This window comes from Sinohyriopsis cumingii, chromosome 12 (assembly GCF_028554795.1).
Source record: "Sinohyriopsis cumingii isolate HCF-2022 chromosome 12, ASM2855479v2, whole genome shotgun sequence".
Classification (NCBI taxonomy): Eukaryota; Metazoa; Mollusca; class Bivalvia; order Unionida; family Unionidae; genus Sinohyriopsis; species Sinohyriopsis cumingii.
The window spans coordinates 120,876,218-120,899,406 of NC_142972.1; the positions used below are offsets into that span (position 1 = coordinate 120,876,218).

Consider the following 23,189-nt stretch of genomic DNA (forward strand, 5'->3'; position numbering starts at 1 on the left):
CATATTTCCACACATTTGTGATGCTGTTTTGAAAACAAAACCTGATTAACATTATTGTGAAGCCAGAAATTGATGTTTGCATTTGTATTTGATTGAGTTCAGGAATTCAGTGACATACACAATAGACTTTTGACCATACTTTTTATTTAATTGTAATTCAGTTAGCTAGTTGATAGTAGCACTCTGACATTGATTTAAGATCAAATGTCTTGGCTGATGTTTTTAGCTATACTAGTTAATGAGGTCTTGGCTGATGTTTTTAGCTATACTAGTTAATGAGGTCTTGGCTGATGTTTTTAGCTGTACTGGCTTGTGAGCATGATATAATATATGGTATCAGTATTTACCAGTTAAATAGAAGATAGGACAAGGAAAAGACACATGTTGGTTGCCTGGAACTCTGTTTCTTCATAAGACCATCAGTCCGTTCAAGGTCTTCTTGTTAAAATTTATTAGAGATATTATGATACTCCTGTCTTTGCATCCTTCTCCATTTTCCATGTATCGATCACTACAACTTAATCATTGTATGGAAATTCACAGAAATTTGTTGTTTTGTTGTCCCAGTAGTAACCATTTTTGTGAGGGGTGTCAACCTTGGGTCCCTTGGAGAGGGCCAGTTGTCAGATGGACTTTTTCTCATCCATCTTCATGTATGCACTGACTGGAGTATCACCTTGGAATCCTCAAGTAAATATTTATACAGATTGATATGTTTTGTCCTATAGCACTCGTGTTTAACTCAGCTGGTTGTTTGTAGACTTGTCTTTTTCTGCTAATCACTGCAATTAGGCAATTTTGTATAATGTCATTTACATTAAACCCCAATATACAGTCCTTAAGAATTCATACATATATTAATAGTAAATTTAACATTCTTCAGGCATTTTAACACCCCTTAATCAAACTTCATCAATTTCAATAAATGACAATATTGTTTATCAATTTCCAAAGACTTGTGTTTGACAGCAATTAAATTCAAATATCGTCTATGGGACAGTAGACTTGTGATTGAATTATCTCCCTTTAAATGTTAATACAGATATAATTAAAAAAAATCAACAAAACATACAGTTCCAAGAAGAAACAATGTCTTACGATAAATGAGCATATAGTGGAGATTAGAAATGTAAAATTGATACCTGTTTTATACTCTGAAGCTGATATGGAATTTCTTGAGTGAATAAAGTGGCAACTGATTTTAGTATAATAATCCTTAAAAGTTGTCTGTAATTCTTCAGTCTTTTACAAACAGACAAGAATATGCTTTGATGCTCGAGATAGTCATATTAATGTTTTTATTCTCCGTTTTGTTAGACCATACTTTTATCCAAGTAAACTAGAATATATATAAATATTACTTTCAGATATTGACATCTTTGCCTAGCCACTAAAATAAGACTGATTATAGCTTCTTCAAAACATCAAAAATTTATTAAAATATAGTTTATTTAAATGCAAAATTTTGAAAATAAACGGCAGATAAAGAAGAATAAGATGCGTATTCATGATACAAAAAGTGCACTTATTTACCAGTATCAGTCAGCTGTTGGAGCAAATTAAACAACATAAAAAGATCACAGTACGGTGAATTTTAAAGAATGGTTGACTGGTCTATCCACTTTCATATCACACAAGACAGCAAAATCCATTTAAAAGCTTGATGTAAATGACATTAATTCTCAATGGCAATTGTTGATATGTAATCCTATGGAAAAGATACTAGTAGATATAAATACATCTTGACTTGTAGATATGTTAATGCATGGGCCGAGATAAGTCGAAAATAAGATGAGATATTAATATGACGTATGCAGAGAAATCCTTAAGGAGCGAAAACCAGAAAGATAGTTTGATGAGACGAAAGAGCTGCAAAGTTAATTAGTTATTGAAGAAAAATATTGACCGTTTCTTCATTTTGACCAAAAATACTTTAGAAAGGTTTAATATAATTTCGAAAACTTGAATATGGAAATACTTTGCAGAAAAAGAATCTAGGCAGTTGGTAAATGCATTGCCTAACTTTGATGAATGGATATGATAACATTTGTCACAGCTTAATATATATGACTTCATTTGAAGTTGGGGACCCAAACAACAGGTCAAAAGTACTGAAAAACTTATTTGGGTACTTGACAACGGATACCGCTGGAATACCTAAAAATAATATAGGTCAGAAGGTTAAGATTTAAACCTATAAATCTAAATTTGGAAAAGGAGCCTATTTAAACCTAAAGGGAGAGATTGTTGGGGGGATGCTTTACCAGGAGGACTTGTCACTATAAGAAACAAGATGACACGCGTGCAAAGTTGAAAAGATATTAAAGACAGAAAGTGAACAGTAAGAGATATGTGTTTGTCAAATTTTGATTAATAAATAGAAACTCGTCAATGTTGAACATAAGATCTAAATTCAGTCACTCCAAAATTGAAAGAAATATATCTGAGTATAAAAAGAGAAAGCACAATAAAGGACATTCACTGTGGAATTTAATATGTTGATATAAACACTGTATTGTTACAGATTTTCGTATAACAATACAACTTCCATTATCACCCATTAATGAAATATTGGTCATTTCTGCTCGGACATTTGCAAACAGTTAATGGTAGGTTAGATAATGAACGTTATAAATATAGATGAAAAAAACCTGGTTCAGTGATTAGCCAGATTATTTAGTTTAGCAAGATTGAACAGTGTATATGGCCCAATGACTAGCGGGCAATAAAGACGACAGATCCATCAGAGAAAATAAAGGTAGCAAATAAACGAGTACTATCCGATGCTACAAATACAGAAAGGAAACATGCAGTCGACCATATGGAAACAAAATACAAGATTAAAGATTCAGGAATTGTGCTAATTTGATAAAAATCTAAAGGGAAGAGAAAACGATCAGAGAATCAATGTACAATGAAAAGATAAGTAAATTTCATAACAACATTGTATTGAATAAGTAATATTACAATAGATCGTTCCAATAATTGTTTTAAATGTACCAAACGGTAAACGGTATAGAGAAAATTACAGCCCCCTTTTAATCCGTGCTTCATCAAAATTGAAAATTAATAGAATGAACAAACAAACTGAAATAAAATTATCACAAGATGTCCTAATGGCTTGTTGTTTTTTACAGCTTGAAACAGTGCCAATTTTGCAGGGACATATAACGAGACTTTGTATTTATTTTTCCAAACTGTTGAACTATTCTTGAAGAAGATAATGAAGAGGAAAAGTATAGGTTTTGTTTACGGTGGATATAGTGATTAAAGATGCAATGAAACCATAGGACTGACCCATTTGTAGCAATTGGTATCAATGAACAAAATTTTGAAACATCATGAAGGTAACAAAACTAGGTCAAAAAAATTGTCACAACTGTAATTAATAAAGAATACAGTATTAACTATATATACTCTCCCAATACATCCATTACGAATTTCGACAGGTATAACACGATCTGAACTACACGTGTCAACTGACTTAGCCACAGGTCAAGTTTTTCCTGATATCCCTGCGTCCAATATGCACACTTGCATACCACATTTGATATGATCCAACAATTGTACACGTATATTACCGTCTAAAATTGCTGCAAGAACTACAGTTTGTGTACACCGTGGCAGGTCTGGTGTCCTCTGGTAATGCATAATACCTCGCCAGAGATGGTCTTTGCAAGTACAGGTGGAATGCTGCTATTGCTTTAGCGGAGACTTCTCTTGTACTATGAATCAAACGCTATCCAAAATCCCTTAGACATTTGCTGGAATCTTCGTGAACATTGTCATGTTAAAAGTTCAAACGGGGTGTTTCAGTTTGCAATATACAACTGGCGTTCCCAAGAAGAATTTCCTATGTATTGTAAATTTGGGGCACAATCTGGATTGAACAGAAAGATATCGTCGACGGAATCAGTCCCCATTCATCCCCAGAAAGTGGTTAGTAGCGGAAGACAAATACGAGAAGTCAAGAGGAAAAACAGATTGGTAACACCACGTGGTTCATATGAAAGAGTTATTTGCTAACTTAAAGACTTTTTCAAGTAAAAAAAATGATTGAAAAACTTCTGGGAATAGAATGTTTTGATTTTCTACCACTTTGTAATCAACTTGGAATTATCTCTAGATGAATTATGAATACAATGTTTTTTTTAATAGAAAATAAGATCTCGTATGCATCATATACTCCAAATCTCGTATGCATCATATACTCCAAATCTCGTATGTATCATATACTCCAAATCTCGTATGCATCAAATACTCCAAATCTCGTATGCATCATATACTCCTAATCTCGTATGCATCATATACTCCAAATCTCGTATGCATCATATACTCCAAATCTCGTATGCATCATATACTCCTAATCTCGTATGCATCATATACTCCTAATCTCGTATGCATCATATACTCCAAATCTCGTATGCATCATATACTCCTAATCTCGTATGCATCATATACTCCAAATCTCGTATGCATCATATACTCCTAATCTCGTATGCATCATATACTCCAAATCTCGGATGCATCATATGCTCCAAATCTCGTATGCATCATATACTCCAAATCTCGTATGCATCATATACTCCTAATCTCGTATGCATCATATACTCCAAATCTCGGATGCATCATATGCTCCAAATCTCGTATGCATCATATACTCCAAATCTCGTATGCACCAAATACTCCAAATCTCGTATGCATCATATACTCCTAATCTCGTATGCATCATATACTCCAAATCTCGTATGCATCAAATACTCCAAATCTCGTATGCATCATATACTCCTAATCTCGTATGCATCATATACTCCAAATCTCGTATGCATCATATACTCCTAATCGCGTATGCATCATATACTCCAAATCTCGGATGCATCATATACTCCAAATCTCGTATGCATCATATACTCCAAATCTCGTATGCATCAAATACTCCAAATCTCGTATGCATCATATACTCCTAATCTCGTATGCATCATATACTCCAAATCTCGTATGCATCATATACTCCAAATCTCGTATGCATGAAATACTCCAAATCTCGTATGCATCATATACTCCTAATCTCGTATGCATCATATACTCCGAATCTCGTATGCATCATATACTCCAAATCTCGTATTCTACGTTGCTTTTCTACTGAACAGCTGCTCCAGGGATGTCTCTCATCCTAACAAGACTAATACAATAACAAGAACATAAACGGTTATCTCCCTTGTCATGTCAACAATTTCCCAAATGGCACATTAATGGCAAAAACAAAATATAAATGACACGGTGTACGTGAAAAGTCCGAAACACATTTCAAAATGCCCGGCATTTACAAACGACCACATTATACTCTATATATTATTACGGTTGACTAGGAACGTCGTTTGCATTTTTCTTTGTATGATACCAAAGGTTATTCGACTCGAATCGGAAATAGAGATGACGGAGAAGATAATCAGAAGCAAATATGTACAATAATGAGAATGTTCACATGTAAAGTTCAGAGTACATGAACAATAATGAGAATGTTCACATGTAAAGTTCAGAGTACATGAACAATAATGAGAATGTTCACATGTAAAGTTCAGAGCACATTCCTGAGCACTAGTCTAAATGAGGGATTCTTCTTCTATCGGTAATTCAGGATGGCTTTGAATTCTGAAAATAAAAGAAAGGTGAAAATTTGTGTGAATAGATAATTTGTTCAGGAAAGGATTAATTATTTTCAATACCTCACTGACATCCTTGCTGAAAGAGATATTAGTAGTCATGGTGCTGATTAAAATAGGAGCAAACTTACACTTAGGCTAAGACAGGGTTCTCAAACTCAAACCACTCTGACGCCAATCATTCTGCGGATCACAGGATACGACTTGGCGGGCCGAAAGCGACCCGCATACCGCGTGTTTGAGACCCCTGGGCTAAGATATTGTGAGTATGATGTTGCAAGGGACTATTCCATTGTAAACAATAAAACTACGACTGTAATTATAAAGAGATTGCACCTGATATATCCGTCAAAGAAAACTAAATATGTATTTAAAAAATAACATTATTTTATAAATGTGACACTACACGATATAAGCCGCTTACTTTGCATATCTACAGAAGCGCGATATTGCATTCGGATTCCCCTATTTTATTGTTTACGACTGAATGGTTCATTGCGACGTCATACTTAAGACATCTCACTCGATGTGTAGACGTAGCATATATATATATGGAACAACATTTAGACATGTTTTTTATTATTATTTTATAAACATGTTTATGTTTTAGAACCGGAAAATCTCAGATTAAGGAGAGGACAAGTATTTCATCAAAGATTATTATTTCTCATTGTAGACATTTTTCATAAGGTCGCTAATGGACACATTAGTTTAGTCATTGAGACTTTTGCACACATGAAGTGAAGATCATAACATTATTTTGTTTTACCGGTTATAGGCGCAGCGATCAGATAGACTTTGTAATATGATACTAGGGATTTGAGGTTTCATTTACTAATATAGGCAAAGTTACCACGTGTCGTCTCATAAGAGAGGAACGTCAGAAAGTGTTATCCTAAATCAGTATCCAAACAAATCCCTGTTATTACACTACTGATCTACCATTCGATAACGGAATCATAAGAGTGTAATCTGCGCGAACCCAATAAGTGAAATTCTCTTGAGGTGCCCCAATATATTGGCAAAGATTTACTCGATTTTCATTCAAGTTTTACTTCCTATAAATCAGCTTTTCTATATCTGCGCTCGGAGACGTTGGTGGTTTTCCTTTTCCGCCAACACGGCGTCGAACACAGCCAGGCTACTCGTTTTATCCACAACAGTCACTGAGTACAGATTGATAAGTGTAATAAAACTCCTTTGTGCCACCACTAGCAGTTCCGAACAAACACGTATTCGCAAATACAGCTGTAGCGAAATTATTTTACCAGCATATCCATTGATAGTTGATGTAGTCATAATTCTAGCAACACCAAGGCCAACAGCAATTGTGGCAGTAATTCCGTAAATAACATCCACATCCACGCACACGCGTTCGTATTACGCAAGTATTAGTGATTCCATCTTTTAAACTTCAAACAACATATTGAGTTTCCACGTTGGACGTTTGTAGCTTTCCAGTTTGATCTTGAAAAATCACAAGCTCACCCGGGTCGACGACAACAACATTCCTGCTTGTAAATTCAATTAAGTTCGCTTTGGTGACAAACTTGGTTAGATCCACATCGACCTGATGTCGGGGGGTTGGGGGTTGGGGTTGAGTTTCCGCAAATGGCTATATGCATTGCGTATGCTATTAAATGTAGTTTTTAAGTGAGAATGTAAACTGAAGAAGCCCTTGTGGTGTCTGTGAGCTCGTGTATGCAGCGCTTCAACAGCATGTTCACATACTGGACCATCCATCTGAGTTTGCAACGGCAACGTTGCATAAATCAACGTTTGTACACTTTCACCAATACGCAAATAGTCACCGACTTCGTGTGGTGGTGCAAATTACAAAAGATGTCGATGTGTTATTGCGTATGCGACTCAATGCGTTTAAGATCCTGGTGTCAAATCCATGATGATGATGCCGATTTCCCGCTTGGGGGGGGGGGATCATCGAAGCAAGTTCATCACGCATAAAGACACCTCAGAAATGTTTGATTTTGTCGTGGCGAGCAAATCAAAGTTGGTCAGATTGTCCGACTGTGATTGGCGTCGGTAAGACTGCATGAACTACTGATTTCCTACAGGAGGATGTAATCAACGAGGTGACCCTCGGTGTTGTGTTTGCAACGACACGCTACATGTCAGCATTGATTTCGCGAAGAATCGCTTCGGAATCCCTCATCGGTGTTATATAGATCATCGATGTCTTCAAAGAGTTCGTGCATCTACGCGCGAAACCTTCCTAGTATCCTTGATTTTGCTTGTGAACAGTCATTGACAAATCAACGCGGCCTCATCCATGACTTCAGTTGCGTTGTTGTCCTCTCGAACGAGTGTTTCAGATGATCAACAAGGTCGTGGGGCGCCCACGGTCCACCACGATCTTCTGCTGCATGTTGTCGTTGCGGTATTAGTTCTTCTTGTCTTTGTCTAGATGCACGTCATTGTTCCACTAGCATCTTGATCAGTTTTTCTTGTTATGTTAGAAATCTGACAAATTTTGTTTCCTGTTCCCGTGTGGGTGCACGAGACTGTTGTGCTTTTATTGGGTGTAGCATGCTTTTGTTGAGCTTGGGGTGCAGATGGCTGTTGCTGTGGAGGTGAGGACACTTTTAGCAATAGAGATTCGTACTATACGCATGGTTCCGACACGTTTACATATTCGGATTCATATTCGTATGCATATTCTGGTTTGCACACGGACTGGAATTCGGGGACAGATTCAGGTTCGGGTTCGGGTTCCTACTCGGGTTTGGGTCGACAGGTGAGAGGTTGTTTTATGTTTCTTCCCAACTCTACTCGGCCCATAAAATTTTCAAGCATTGCCTTGCCTTCGTTAACGTTTCCAGCTTGAAAAATATTAACTATTTTATTATACCATATCTGCGGGTCGCGAAGGGCCTGTTTAAATCCAGTCATCTCCCTGAATACCCACCTGGTCCATATATTATTTATAATCAATGTTTTGTTTTATTTCGATTTGTTCTCATTTGCTTGATAAAACAAGTATAAGGTTTTTATAGATCGATTGAGGACCTAGTTAATTAAAATTCTGCATCGGTGTTTTCTGCAATGACTTACACTGGTGGTGGTAGTGTAATATTCCCTACGTCAAGTATACGAGTGCCTTTTTCAATCACACCAACACTCTCTCCAGTTTCTCCCATGTCTTCTTGGAATTTCTCCATCATCGCTGTCAGCTGCTTTAATAGGCCGGGCTGTCTTGACAATCGAACCCTGTTCATCATCCGTTCCTATGATCTCCGCGGTGAGTTTCGCAACTTTCTTTACCTCTTTCGCAGTTTAAGCGGTCTTGGCTACATTCTCTTTAGTTAGTTTGATCAGTGATACAAACGTTTGATCGAAGCCTTCTGTCAGATCTTTCTGTTCAGTCTGTCACGATTGTAACATACCTCTGATGCGTTCACAGATGTCTATATAGCCGCGAAGAGTTCCAGTCGATCCCACGCTAAACATCTCATAATTAGAGTTTTCCTGATATAACCGGGCCAATAAGCGGATTCGCTTTCGTAGGTTCTCCATAGTTTTCCCGAACATAACGTTGTTCATTAGGTTAAAGATGTTCTTTTCAAACTCGTTTATCGCGACACTGCGCAAATCCAATTTCATCTTGGGAACGGGTTCGAATCCTACCATCGGACTACAAAAAACTAGAGAAATGCTCTTTATATATGGTCATCTGAAATACTGTACATGGGTCTCGTCAACAAACATGCATGCAATCTGAATAATCACTAACAAATAAACATGCTAACTTACGTAAAATGTGTGTTAAGTTCACGCCAACCCGCATACTTTCGTTCACAAAGTCAAATCCACTAATTCTAAACGATTTGGAGAGTTTGTATATCTCAGCTATGGTTAGCACTTCTCTGGATACAGAAAGGGTTTCATGATATATTTCCCACTTTTGAGTGAGTGAGAATGCCATCTGTATAGTAATACCGAAGTTATTTATTTACTTGCGGTGATTATCACCAGTGTGCATGTATCGGTCTGCCACTGCCTAGCAACAGCTGTATTGGGATAGCCTCATGATAACTTCACTTCTAGAACTCACACGGGTTGCACTCGTATGATTCCGTAATCGAGTGGTCGATAAGTAGCAAGATAATAGGGTTTGACTGGTTATTTATCTAGGTTAAAGCTTTCTACCCCACATGACTTTCCTCTCGTATGGGACTCATCGTGGTGTCTTTGCTTGGGTGGTTCGAGAGGACAAACCCATGTGTTGTAAAAGGTGTTAAGCTTCACCATCGCCGAATCTCAAACGCCTATTATTATATTACTGGTGGCGATATCGCCAACGTTCGCCAAATTGTCGACCGATAAGTGTTTATTCCTTCAGTGATGATCATGATCACACAGACGAATGGAAAATATATATTTTTTTCAAACCTTTCTATTAACTGAAATGATAGTAATCAGGCTAGGGGAAACAATGGAATAGCCATGCAATGCTATACAATGTATACGGTTTTGTGTAATTAAAAAGGATAGGCAGAAAATTGTTGTAGTAAGATCGTGATATACAATCCATAAGGTTTTGAGTAATATTGTCTTCCCTTCGCCAGCCGTCAAAATGTAAAGATAGAGGTTTTGTTCATAATTATGTGCGTGTGTACCTATATACATCTTTTGAATACATTTTGTAGGGGTATATGTATGTTACTGTGTATATACACGAAGAATGACTACGCAATCTAATTCTTAAAAACAGATTTGGGGTGCGGCTTCGCTTCTACACATCGTTAACTTACTAATTGTTTGCAGCTCTGGTGTGACCTTAGTTGCTCATTGCATTCTGCGTGCTTATTGTTTAACATTTTTTTCTGGAGAAACTTTCCATTTTATGAACTAAATAACGTTCCTTTATGGAGAAATACCATATTATATATTGATAATCGTTACATTTTTGCCGGGGAAAGCGACACCCCATTATATAGTCGCGACAATTACATCTTGTCTTGAAATCTACATTTTTAAAACCTCCTCGCCCCAACAAAGTTCAAAGCCTCAATGTTCCTATGGAGTCTTCCCTGAAAGAGCATCATCCCACGGCAAGAGCAAAGCCACGTGGCCATCATATGCATTAGTCATTTCCCGATGACATAGCTTTTGCTATACGGTTACTCTTCCTTTGGGGTAATGCTGCCTTTTAAAGCATGCTTCAGCCATTCCAGTCAATAGACGATGTCCCTATCATAGGGATTAATGCTAACATAAAGTGAGTAATCTAAAGGATTTAATGGCATAAATCAATAGAAGATGGATTATACTAACCATACGGATACGGTCAGTCAAAATAATTTTATTAATTAGTAGCAAGCGGCTCGATAATCCGCCAGCATAACAAAGCTGGCGCTCCAGCATGAAGCGTGTCTTCAGTTATTTTCCGCGACCAGTCATGTCAGAAAAAGGAGAATTTTAGCAAAAGAATCAGCGTATAACAGTCTTATCTTTTTTACCTTACTAGTGGAGTTATGGTCGTTTTTGTTGTTACTGTTGTTATTCTTGATAGCTGTTTTGTTAGTGAGATAGTAATGGTTGTCATCTTATTTTTTTTCTTGTTTATTTAATTATCCGACAGGCCTTTGAATGCGAATGAGACTTGTATTCGTCATGGAGATTTTTTTAATTAAAAAATGCTATTATCTGAAGAAATACAAAACTATGGCAATTCTATAGACTTACACAACGCAGATGTTTGGTACAAAAATGATAATTGGTCTATAAAAAGACTGCAGATTTATTTTACGATGGCCTGACATAAAATATGAAAACAAAACAAGTTTTATGTTTAATAATACGAAGAACTTCTCTTGAATTTAAACGCACATGTATCATGAAACAAGCATTATGCATTTGGGTTGAAAGAGAATTACATATTCATTAGTGGTGGATTTTATGGATTGTTTTCTCTTCACTTTAATAAGAGTGCAGTAAGTGTCTGAGGGTCAAGTACTATTTACACCTTCATCATGCCAGTATGGCTGTTGAATTAGACTGAGCCTAATCTTACGCTGTTGGACTGGTTTACCTTTGTAGTCAACTTTTCCATCTCTATTGAGATCAGCTTCTCGTACCATGGCTCGTGCCTCATCCTGTAAATATTAAATAGAACAAGATTCAAGGCATCGGATCATTATACACTAAATTATCAATCATTTTGTTCAAATTGAGGTTGTACAGAATAATATTGTTACACGCACACGGGTATTTACTTGACCCCGACTTTCCAAAGACTTCTATACAACCTCAGTTGTAAATTAGAAAGCCCGACGTGTCCATTCTATACCTAAATTTTCCTCTAATTAATGCAAGACCACAGATAAACCAAACTGCCAACTATCTATCAACCGTACATCTGCGTGTTTTGGCTTCATTATGTTTCCGTACCACCAACCGTTCACGCCTTAGAACATATATGAGTACTCCCTAACAATGGGAACTATTTTAACTCCGCCACCTTAGGCCAGTCAACGTATGCTGTCCAGGCACATTTCGCCGATATAACTGCACCATATTCGCCCACATGGCGACATAAACGGTGTCTGCCAAGTCCCTTTTTATTTATGCCCTTGTGTAATTTACCGGTTTAATACCGTAAGTACTGTCCTTGCAGTCACGCTACCAATGTATACTACTAGATTTTAATATGGACTATTTTACGACAGGGACATTCATTCGGTTTTGGTCGGAATTCACTACTAGTGAACCAGGACATCATGGAAACACACTAACACTTCACTCCGTGACGTTTACTCCTATTAATTAGCTCATTAGTTCGGGCCAGGAATATTTCCATGGCGCCGAATTCCAATAATCAAACAAGTAATCATACAAATCTAAGAATTGCTTAAAACGGGGCGCTATAACCAAGTGCACATACTCTAAATTTACTACAATATGTTGCAGATGACAACATGGACATTTTAGGCAGAGATAGAGACTGTACAAATATTTGAACACAGGGAATCTTTAATCTTTGGGAAAGAGAATTAGGAAACGCGTGGAATTTGAGAAAAATCCTCAAATTTGGGGAAGAGATAAAACAAGACTAGCTTTTTAAAAAAAGTATAAAGTAATATGGTCCATCTCTAAACCTTAGCTTTCATTAAAAAATCATTGTTAACCCCAAAATTTTAAATAATAAGGAAACATATGAAACTGGTGCATACTAACATAGTTATGAAGTTGATAAATATTCACCGTACGCAAGTACCTGCCTTAAATAGAACCAGTGTTTTAAAAAAATATGTCAGATAATATTAAAACATATAAAACCTATATCGTTATAGAATGCACATTGTTTGCATTCTAGTCTAGACACATGCAGATATTAAGCATATCTGTATCATTTATTAAATTTATTATATAACAGTTATTTAATTCATTTGGGTATATGACGTTATTATTTTAATTCTTTAAATCAGTGTCTGTCTGGCTAGCACTATAATAAAGTACATGTACACTACGTTCTGGAATCTCATTCTATTCTTCAGTCTATGCCAGTTATGGAAGAGTCATTGAGAAGAAATAGTGATTTATTATAATATTTGTGCGTGGGATTTAGCTGAAAGGAAAATCTTTAATTGAAACAGTCAGTACCTATTGGATTATATGAATTTATTAAAGGACTTAAATTTTAAGTAATTCTCTTGGAGTAACTAAACATTTTAGGACTTCAGTGATATTCTACTTTCACGGGATTATATTGAAGCATACATATTTGGATTTAGAACTGTGATTTTTCAATGGTGATTAGCACGATAGCACATAAACATAGCAGAACCTTCATTCGGAATACCTTTGGACAGTTTCCGGATTAGTGAGAAGATGATAGTACAGTTTAGGATATTGTAGAAATTCATACACTGTAAGTTATTTTTAATTCTTTCACATGGTTTGATTTTATATTTTATTTAAATAAATTTATATTTTGGAAAATTGAATGTTTGTTGGGTTTACATTGTCTTGTTACTTAAAGTCGACCAGAAACCAATGGAAATACAGAATAATAATAAAAGTGCTATAGCAGAAAACATGATTCTGAAGTATGATCTGCGACCGTAATGCCAATATTTAAATATTGGCATATCTTCTAGGAGCTTAATTTCCGTGACCTCGTATGCAAATTTCCGCGCCTATTCGGTTACTTTCGGGTGTGACGTCATAGTAGCCACTCCAGCATCCCAACTGGGAGTTGCCAGAGTAAAAACAATGCCGTTTTGCGTTGCTTACGGGTGTAATTGCACATTAACAAAAGCCTGTGGACATCATTTTTTGTTTCTTTTCCAAATATAAAGGCATAAAGAAAGTATTGATACATTACTAGAAGCGAGTCGATTTCAAAGCAACACCATACAGCACTCTGTGATCATTACATTTCTAAAGGAATGTTACGAGAACGATCCTGAAAAAAAAATGGCAGCTCTAGGATACGCAAATGCTAGGCCTAGACTAAAAGTTGTCGCTGTTCCAGACATACTGTTGGATATTTTAAATCGTGGGAAAAGTGTTAAACGTGTGAGTTACGAAAATAGGCAGAAGGCCGAGTAAGTGACCACAAAATGCAACAATCAATTCACAAATCTTTTATCTACACCAGCAGTGCTAAAAATGTGATAGCCCCTCTGATTTTTAGTTCGAGCCCATCCTGTATTCAAAGTTAGGTGCCCGTCGGGTTTGTCAGAAAAAAATTGTTTCCCTGAGGAAACTTTGATCGCGCTGATGAAATGAGTAAATGTATTTTCAAGATGTTGACATACATGACTTAACACGGCACAATCGAAATCAAATCACATCTGCCCTAGGTGAAGTTGAGATCTGGTTTTAATCAAATGGAAGCTTTGCTAAAAATAAGATTCTAAACCCCTGACACAGTCATGTTTCGAGAAAACACAATTTTCAGTAATCTTAAACAAAAATTATAAATTTAAAAAAAAAATCAGTCTATGCCTGTTACACGTAGTGTGTATAAACGGTAATCTGTAATGATTGGAACTGATATAAAACTATCCCTTGGGATATTTAAATAGCAGCGCCTAAAAGAAAAGAGGTCAGTTATAAAATCAAAGTTTCAATTTAACTGGCTGACAATATAAATTGGGAGAGGCTACTACTGACCTCACCCCTTGCCCCAATGTGCGAGCGCCCATGGGACGCGCCATTTCCCCTGTGATACGCCTTATTATCCCCCAGGACAAGACCCTTGTATCTTATTCTGATCAGCTGTGGCTAAACTGCATAATAGCTAACGGTTAGACTTGAATACACAAGCATAAGGCCAGTGTGACTAATTAACAGTTAATCCTTATCAGTTCATTTATCTTGTGAAAAGGACTGCCTTCGGACATACTTCAAAGAAACCATGTTCTACAATATGTATATGTAAACATCAGCATTGATTGGCAAATAAACGATGCCCTATTTCATTATAACTTACGATGCCTAGGACTTCATTTTAACAGTTAAAATCTGGGGGTTTTCCCCACATTTAAAAGTCTTAAGGCGTGTAACACTGTTTACTGAATAAAATATTTATTCTGAATTAGTTCTTTGTGGGCATATATACTGCGTGGCATATTTTCTTTTATTCTTTCTTTTCATTTAATCATGGTAATTAAACTTTACATATACGGTAGAGGAATGTCAGGCGTTAACTGGCCGAGTTTCTTTGGTGGAAATGGGGATTGATTTTGTTTGCAGAAAAAAGTAGGCAACATTCACAGTGATCATTCATGGGATTTAAGCTAATTGGTGACAATTTTATTTTTTAAATGTTTTTATTACTACAATTCTGTTATAGTGTTTTAAAAAATCTGAAATTTACGTTAATAATGTTTAATCTTAACATTATATTTACTGAAGAAAAAAACTCGTGTGATATTTATTATTTCGTCACTACAATATTCACAAGTGATAAAACAATACGGCATCTGTGGATCGTATACGTTTTATCTATTTATGTATGTTTTTTTTTCTTCTGAGAAATGAAAATTGGCAGACATAATGTAATAATAGGGAGTTCTCTGCGAAAACTCGGAAGATAGTACGAGATCGGGAGGTAGGTGTGGAAATACCCCCAACATCGTAAGGTTTTTCTCCCGGCTTGAGAGTTGACAGGTATGAACTGTCCTGGCTTGTGGAATTTCAGTCAGGGCTAGTGACTTTATTTAAGTCACCAACCCTGGGCCTGGGCCTAAAAAATTCTTTCAGCACTGACCAGTACAGTACATAAACTATTATACCTGACATGTATATACTATCAGATTTGTCAATACGCTATCTGTAGCCTACATGTAAAATACACTGTAATTGAATCATAAGAAGGAAGCTTCTTAATGTTTAAATTAATTTACTTATGATTTCTGCTTTGTAGATTTATTTGGGGGTGGGGGGGAGGGGTTGTGTGTGAAAAACTAATGCTTAAGAAAACCGTTCTCAATGTCTTTTACACCTCCAGAGTAATGGATATTGTTTCACACACGTCTGTCCCGGTTCTGGTCCCTTTCGCCCAAAATTCAGTATTATCTCTCAACGTTTCAGTGTTGGATGTATATTTGCAAGATATCATACCTTCGGTGGTGGTGGTGGTGGTGGTGTGTGTGTGTGTGTGTGTGTGTGTGTGTTGGGGGTAGGTAACGAACATATCATTTACATATAATACGATTGAACCTCATCCTTCTTAAATGAATTTATTACATTGTGGTAATTTTTTAAATATTACTTTGGGCACCGTCGCTTAATCCTTATCACATTTTTGCACAGCACACAATGTATAAGTATTTATTTTAAAATTACATTGCTTTTCAAAAAATTCCAAAATATGAAATATGAGCACCTTCCTACTGTTGTATTTTTCTGATGTCTGGTCTTAAACACATTGTTAACACACAATTCAACAGATATAGTAATGAGCATAACTCGGAAGCATATTTAACTGTTGAATTAGCAACCCAAATCTGGTCTCCTCCTGTCTGTCTCGCTCGCCATGTATATGTTTGTATTTGAGGACTGGCTAGTATTGCGTCTGGGGACCACCTGATCTGTCGTCTTATTAAAGCTCGGAAAAACTCGGCAATTTACGGAATCGTGGTATCTTCCGCGCAATATAATCACTACCGGCCTACGATATTTAATTTATAAACATCACAGTCCAATTAAAATTTGTAGAGAATTACATACATAAAAAGAAATTTGTTGTTTCTGGTCTCCTTTAAGTTTAAGCCTCTTGACATAACACAGAAAATAAATACAAACCAATAAACGAAAATGAACACCCGTAGAAACGAGAAAACATGACAATATATAACAGACCGGCAGACCTAAGTGATGGAGGAAACACATAAACACACATTTACATCCATACATATCTACATGTGCTTGCCCTTGTCTTTTGTTTTGTGTTCATTTTGCAGAATTTTGCATCTTCGTTTTTTGTCTTCTGTCTTGTGGTGCTTGGTGTTTAAGGGTTTTTTCTTCCTGTATTTTTCCCTTGCTTAAACTTTCAGAAAACAATATTTTTAACGGGTACTATATGACCATCATTGTGCTGACGTGCCTTTAAACCCTAATACATGCTGCTCTATATTTAAATATAAAGTGAGTATATAAGATTATGCGAGACACAGACTGGCATGCTCACAATCAAAATTAATACGAAATGAATCTGAAACTGGACAAAGAAGTCCTCTGCATGATCATCATTTCCGAAGAAAATTTTAAAGAATTTAGGTTTTATCGATACGATAATACGACGCTCCTTATACTCGCTTGAATATGTAGGTCACAAAATTACCGTGTAATGAAGGCGAGGATAGCGAAGTTAGGGACAAAAGAAGTGGTGCAAGTACGTACTCTTTCCTGGAACATTAAGTCTTGGAACTTCCTTCGGAGCAAATTACTACTGGATAATAGCAGTATTACTCCGCAAGCTGAGGTAGCGTGAGAAGGCGAATTCCTCTTTCTTGTTAACATACAGTCTTTAATTATTGCGGAATAACGCAAAATGGTCTCAGAATGAATGCCGCAGCAGAGTGTACAAGTGAGCTCGTTTCAAATATTAAAATCTAATGAAGACTCGAGTTAGAGTCTTCCAGATTGTAACCCTATGTCCTACCTCTGTTATGATTTCTCCCAATTTGTTCAGGACTTCGTACAGTTCACCAGGAGAGATGCCGCCATCTTTGTCCTTGTCGAACACGCAGAAAACATCGTGAAGCTCCGTTTCAATGTCAACAGACAACTTCCTTTGAAAGATCTTCATGAATTCGTCAAAGTCTATGGTACCTGATTCTGAGATTATAACATATTGTAAAACTAATCAAGTAATGGTAATCTAGTTAAGGTATTAGAGTAATCCGTGTACCTAGACAATTGTAAAGCTCAAAATCAAAATCGAAAATAACACCCAAAACATTATTTTAAACAAATTCAAGAGACACGTTCAGGATTCCTTCCGAATTAAAAAGTAAATGCTGACAATACAGAGCTGATGTAGGTATGGATTTGATACCACATAGGTATGGATTTGATACCACATAGGTATGGAAACCACATAGGTATGGATTTGATACCATATAGGTATGGATTTGAAACCACATATGTATGGATTTGATACCACATAGGTATGGATTTGATACCACATATGTATGAATTTGATACCATATAGGTATGGATTTGATATGACATAGATATGGGTTTGATACGACATAGCTATGGGTTTGATACCACATAGATATGGATTTGATACCACATAGGTATGGATTTGATACCATATAGGTATGGATTTGATACGACATAGGTATGGATTTGATACGACATAAGTATGGATTTGATACGACATAGGTATGGATTTGATAAGATATATATATGGATTTGATACGACATTGTTATGGATTTGATACCACATAGGTATGGATTTGATACGACATAGGTATGGATTTGATACGACATAAGTATGGATTTGATACCACATAGGTATGGATTTGATACCGTGTATTTGAAATCATTAGTAATTAAATTCATAGGCATACCTGTACAAGTAGAGAATAAAATTATTTACGAACAAGAAATATTATGATCAAGAATGTTAACACCCATTACCTATAAACAGAGTGTGAAACAATGATTCCATGTCCTGATCAGATAAAAGTAGATCCGGATTTTGAATCTATCTTACTTTGAACAAACTTTAAAGCTGAATCTCAGATATTAGACCGCAGCAATCGTTATGGCAACGTTCATTATTCAATGCATTGTATATTCCATTATTACACAAAGAATAGTAAGTAACCCTAGGGCGATAAAAGAAATATCTGAATTTGTCATTTCATATCAGTGTTTACCATATTTTCACAATGACATTAAAAAATATTCCTAGATTTACTTTTTGCTGTATAAAAAAATGAAGAAGAAAAGAAAACGGACGATCTTACTATCAATATCCACAGTTGTGATCATGGCCTGCAGTTCAAGGACAGATGGCCGCACTCCAAGGGAGTACAATACACTACTCAACTCCTCCTTTGTTATCATGCCATCTCCGTTCTTGTCGAACAATGTAAAACTCTCTTTTAATTCTGAAAAAAATATACAATGGGTCATAACTGTGACGTGTTCTTGTTAATGCTGAAATAAGTTTATTGTGCGTATGAAATGAACCCAGAATGCTATGTGCATCAAAGGTATCGTCTTGCGTAAATCATGCTATTTCTACGTGAAGACTAAAACAGCATTTTAGTCATTGAACTAAAAATAAACTCTTTTGAGTGACATAATGCATTGATATGCATGGAATTAAAAATGAACTCTCTGGACACGATGCATTGATATGCATGGAATTAAAAATGAACTCTCTGGACACGATGCATTGATCTGCATGGAATTAAAGATGAACTCTCTGGACACGATGCATTGATCTGCATGGAATTAAAGATGAACTCTCTGGACACGATGCATTGATCTGCATGGAATTAAAGATGAAATCTCTTGACACGATGCATTGATCTGCATGAAAGTAAAGATGAACTCTCTTGACACGATGCATTGATATGCATGGAATTAAAGATGAACTCTCTTGACACGATGCATTGATATGCATGGAATTAAATATGAACTCTCTTGACACGATGCATTGATATGCATGGAATTAAAGATGAACTCTGTTGACATGATGTATTGATATGCATGGAATTAAAGATGAACTCTCTTGACACGATTCATTGATATGCATGGAATTAAAGATGAATTCTGTTGACATGATGCATTGGAGCGTCTAAAAACCTGATTCAATTTAAAAACGGTCTATGTATCACTCCATTTTGAGTTTATGCTACTACTACTACTGCTGCTACTACTACTACTAAGGATAATAATAATAATAATAATAATAATAATAATAATAATAATTATTATTATTATTATTATTCTTATTATTATTATTATTATTATTATTATTATTATTATTATTATTATTATTAACAATAACAAGAAGAATAAGAATAATAAGATACCCTCCTAATTTTCGGAAGACTGTATGTATGCATGAATAATTAGTGTCTACCCTGCAAAACACACTCAGCTGAGGGTAGCGTAGACAAATGTCTGCTTCGTGTGCACCGTGTGTGTGCGTGCGTACGTTTGTGTGCGCACATTAGTGCTTTCTTGTGTATAGTGCGTACATAACTGCAAAGGCCAAAGGCTTAGATCTGCTTCCACATAATGTGCCAGGGCCTGTGTCATTTATTTCACTAATGATTTCATGTCATTTGCTCTGATACTCTGACGCAGTAAGTGATCGCACATCCGGGTCTATGGTCTTTTTCGTTACATCCTCATAATACACGGATATAGATTGAAAATTCACAGGCACCAAACCAACACACACACACACACACACACACACACACACACACACACACTGTATTTTATACTTGGTGTCTGTTTTTACCTTGAATCTTTTCCTCTGAGAGTTCTGTCAGGGGTTGATGAGGAGGACGTGAATCTTTCTCCTTCTTTTTCTCTGATGTGGTGTCATTTTTGTCATTTTTCTTGGTCTTAGAGATTGCTTCAAACTTCTCTCGTAAAAACTTAAAGTTCATCTGATAAAGAAAAATATTCTGATCAAGGATCAAATTAACGAGTCTATGCTTACATTCAACCTCAAAAACGGATTTTCTGGTCTTTTTTAAAGTTAAATCGTCTCACTCAAATAGTTACCGTATGTACTAGCTGATTCGACCAGTTAAACTGCAAACTGCACAGACCCAGATCCGCCGGATTTGCAGTTTAAGTCGACTGATAAGCGAGTACAACCATACTTTCTGTCAAAGATCTCATTTGTTTAGCTCCATATAGCAAATATTCGTATTACAACGAAACAACGTTCGCGACTGCTGTTGCTGATTGAGAAATTGAAACCTTGTGTAATTCTAAGCCTTAAATCAAAGACAGATGTTGCCAGCATACCGCTCTTATTCTAACATCATCACTTAGGGCAGTTAAGTACTGGGCTCTTGATAGAAATTAAGATACTGGCTGCGCATGTCTTAAGCTCATAGCTTTGTGAGAATTTAAACTGCAGTTCCGCCTTCCAAAGGCATGAAACCACCGTTAAATGCTTCACTAAGGTCTAAATATTCGGTAATTTAAAGTTCTAAAATGCTCTACGGTATCCCGGTCGTGTCTTGTTATATTGTATTTAGCATGACTAAAAGAAACTAGGAGTCTGAACCATGGTACACAGAGAATTTTGCATGCGTGTTTATTGGCTGTGATCTACCTTTAAATAAAATACTCTTGCCCTGTAAAATAAATGGGTTGCAGCTGTGTACACCTAGTCTGGTTCTGGATTATTTTGTAACATTTGGAAAACTATTCCTATCAATGAATAACAATTTCAGACTTGATTCTGGACAATCATATCTTGATGCTAAGTCTCGATTTTTTTAAAAGGACACTGTCAAGCATTACTGTACATATATCTCGAAGGGTTCACATTAATGATGTACTAATTCTGCTGCTACAGCAAAACCGTGGAAACACCCTGATATTACGAATTCAGTAACTTTAAATTTCTGGATTCTCATGATTAGACATATTCATCAGTACAGACATATCTCTGATGCAATATTATGTGTGGAGAAAAACATTATTTCCCGCTGCATTTTCATCATTTAGATGTATCTGAAACACGTGTTTTCAATTCCGCACCAGAGAAGCAGATCCTAATGTGTGTAATGTTTTTCTAAAGTCAAGTCTGCAATTCCGTCAATAAAACATCTCTGTTTTTCAGTTATGTATATGTGTATAGTATGGACTTTATGGTCTTAGCTTAAACTAAGTAACAGAAAAAAGCGAAAATCAACATTTTTACTAAAATTCAATAAATAATGTATTACTCTAGAATGCAAAGTAAAAATGTAAAAGGAACTTACAGTTTTATGAACTTAATCCAAATAGTCCTAGAATTATATCACAAGCCCATGCGTATAGAGTATTTCCAATGAATTCCAGGAGTATTTAATGAATTCTAATCTTTAATGTGCTGATGTATGAATAGCCTGAATAGTGTTTATATGCTAACAGTCTTGACGTATTGCAATTATATAATCCAAGATTTCTCTAAATGAACTCACAATAATCCCAAAATAGTGGCTTAAACCAATATATTAAAAGCGAAAGCCAACAAGTTTACTCAAATTCAGCAAGAAATGTATTTCCCTAGGTTACAAAGTGAAAATGAAAAAAGAATTTAGTTTTGTTAAATAAATCCTAAATAGACTTAAAACTTCTATCACAAGTTCAAGAGTATAGAATATTCCGAATAAATTCCAGTGGAGTATTGAATGAATTCCAATCTTTAATGTGCTGATGTACAAATAGCCTGGAATAGTGTAAGTATGCTATAAGTCTTGAGGTATCACACTGATACAGTCCACATAGTCGACGTATTAACTATAGGCATCAACAATTGTTAATTGATGGCAGTAATTAAACCAGGTCTCTAACTGATATAATGAACTCTACAATTTCATTCCTGGGCTCTCTAATTTATTTGAGGGCTTCCGAGAGAGAGAGAGAGAGAGAGAGAGAGAGAGAGAGATAGAGCTCTTTATAAACTGAATGTATGTAAAACGGCTACCTATATCAAAGGAACTTTATTGTTAACTGTAAACTCTTTCTATTTGAATTGCTTAGTCCATACATCAAAAAGGTCTGGTTCTAGTACTAACGTTCAAAGTCAGTGATGTTGATGTTGTTGGCATACACTGTTCATGGTCCGGCAAAAATAATGGGTTGGGTTCGTCGGCTGTGTTCGTGCTCGTGGAGTCAAGGTTATCCGTTTATTTCTCCATTCGATCTAGAATGGTTAGAACTCTAAGATCCATATTTAATGACTGAAGTTTTATGAAAGGACTAAGAGAAACACCAACGGCAGCGTTGCCGGTCAGGTATGTGACCTGAAGAAAACTAAGTGTACAGAGTGCGATCTGGAAGATACCATAT

General features: G+C 36.0%; 1 protein-coding gene across 3 annotated transcripts in view; it reads right to left on the reverse strand.

The window, feature by feature from the left end:
* Positions 1–2,473: 2,473 nt before the first annotated feature.
* LOC149787352 (uncharacterized) overlaps positions 2,474–23,189 on the reverse strand; it is a 34,478-nt gene continuing 13,762 nt past the window's right edge. For 2 of the 3 annotated variants that reach the window (XM_089977910.1, XM_089977909.1), the window contains exons 2-6: positions 20,632–20,782; positions 19,118–19,261; positions 17,800–17,975; positions 11,716–11,779; positions 2,474–5,652 (exon numbers count right to left, since the gene is read on the reverse strand). In XM_089977910.1, the coding sequence (XP_089834036.1) occupies positions 5,624–5,652; positions 11,716–11,779; positions 17,800–17,975; positions 19,118–19,261; positions 20,632–20,782 (564 nt within the window). In that variant the 3' untranslated portion in view covers positions 2,474–5,623. Of the gene's footprint in view, positions 5,653–11,715; positions 11,780–17,799; positions 17,976–19,117; positions 19,262–20,631; positions 20,783–20,900; positions 21,032–23,189 lie in introns of those variants that run through there. The other variant, XM_089977911.1, reaches the window with a different exon arrangement.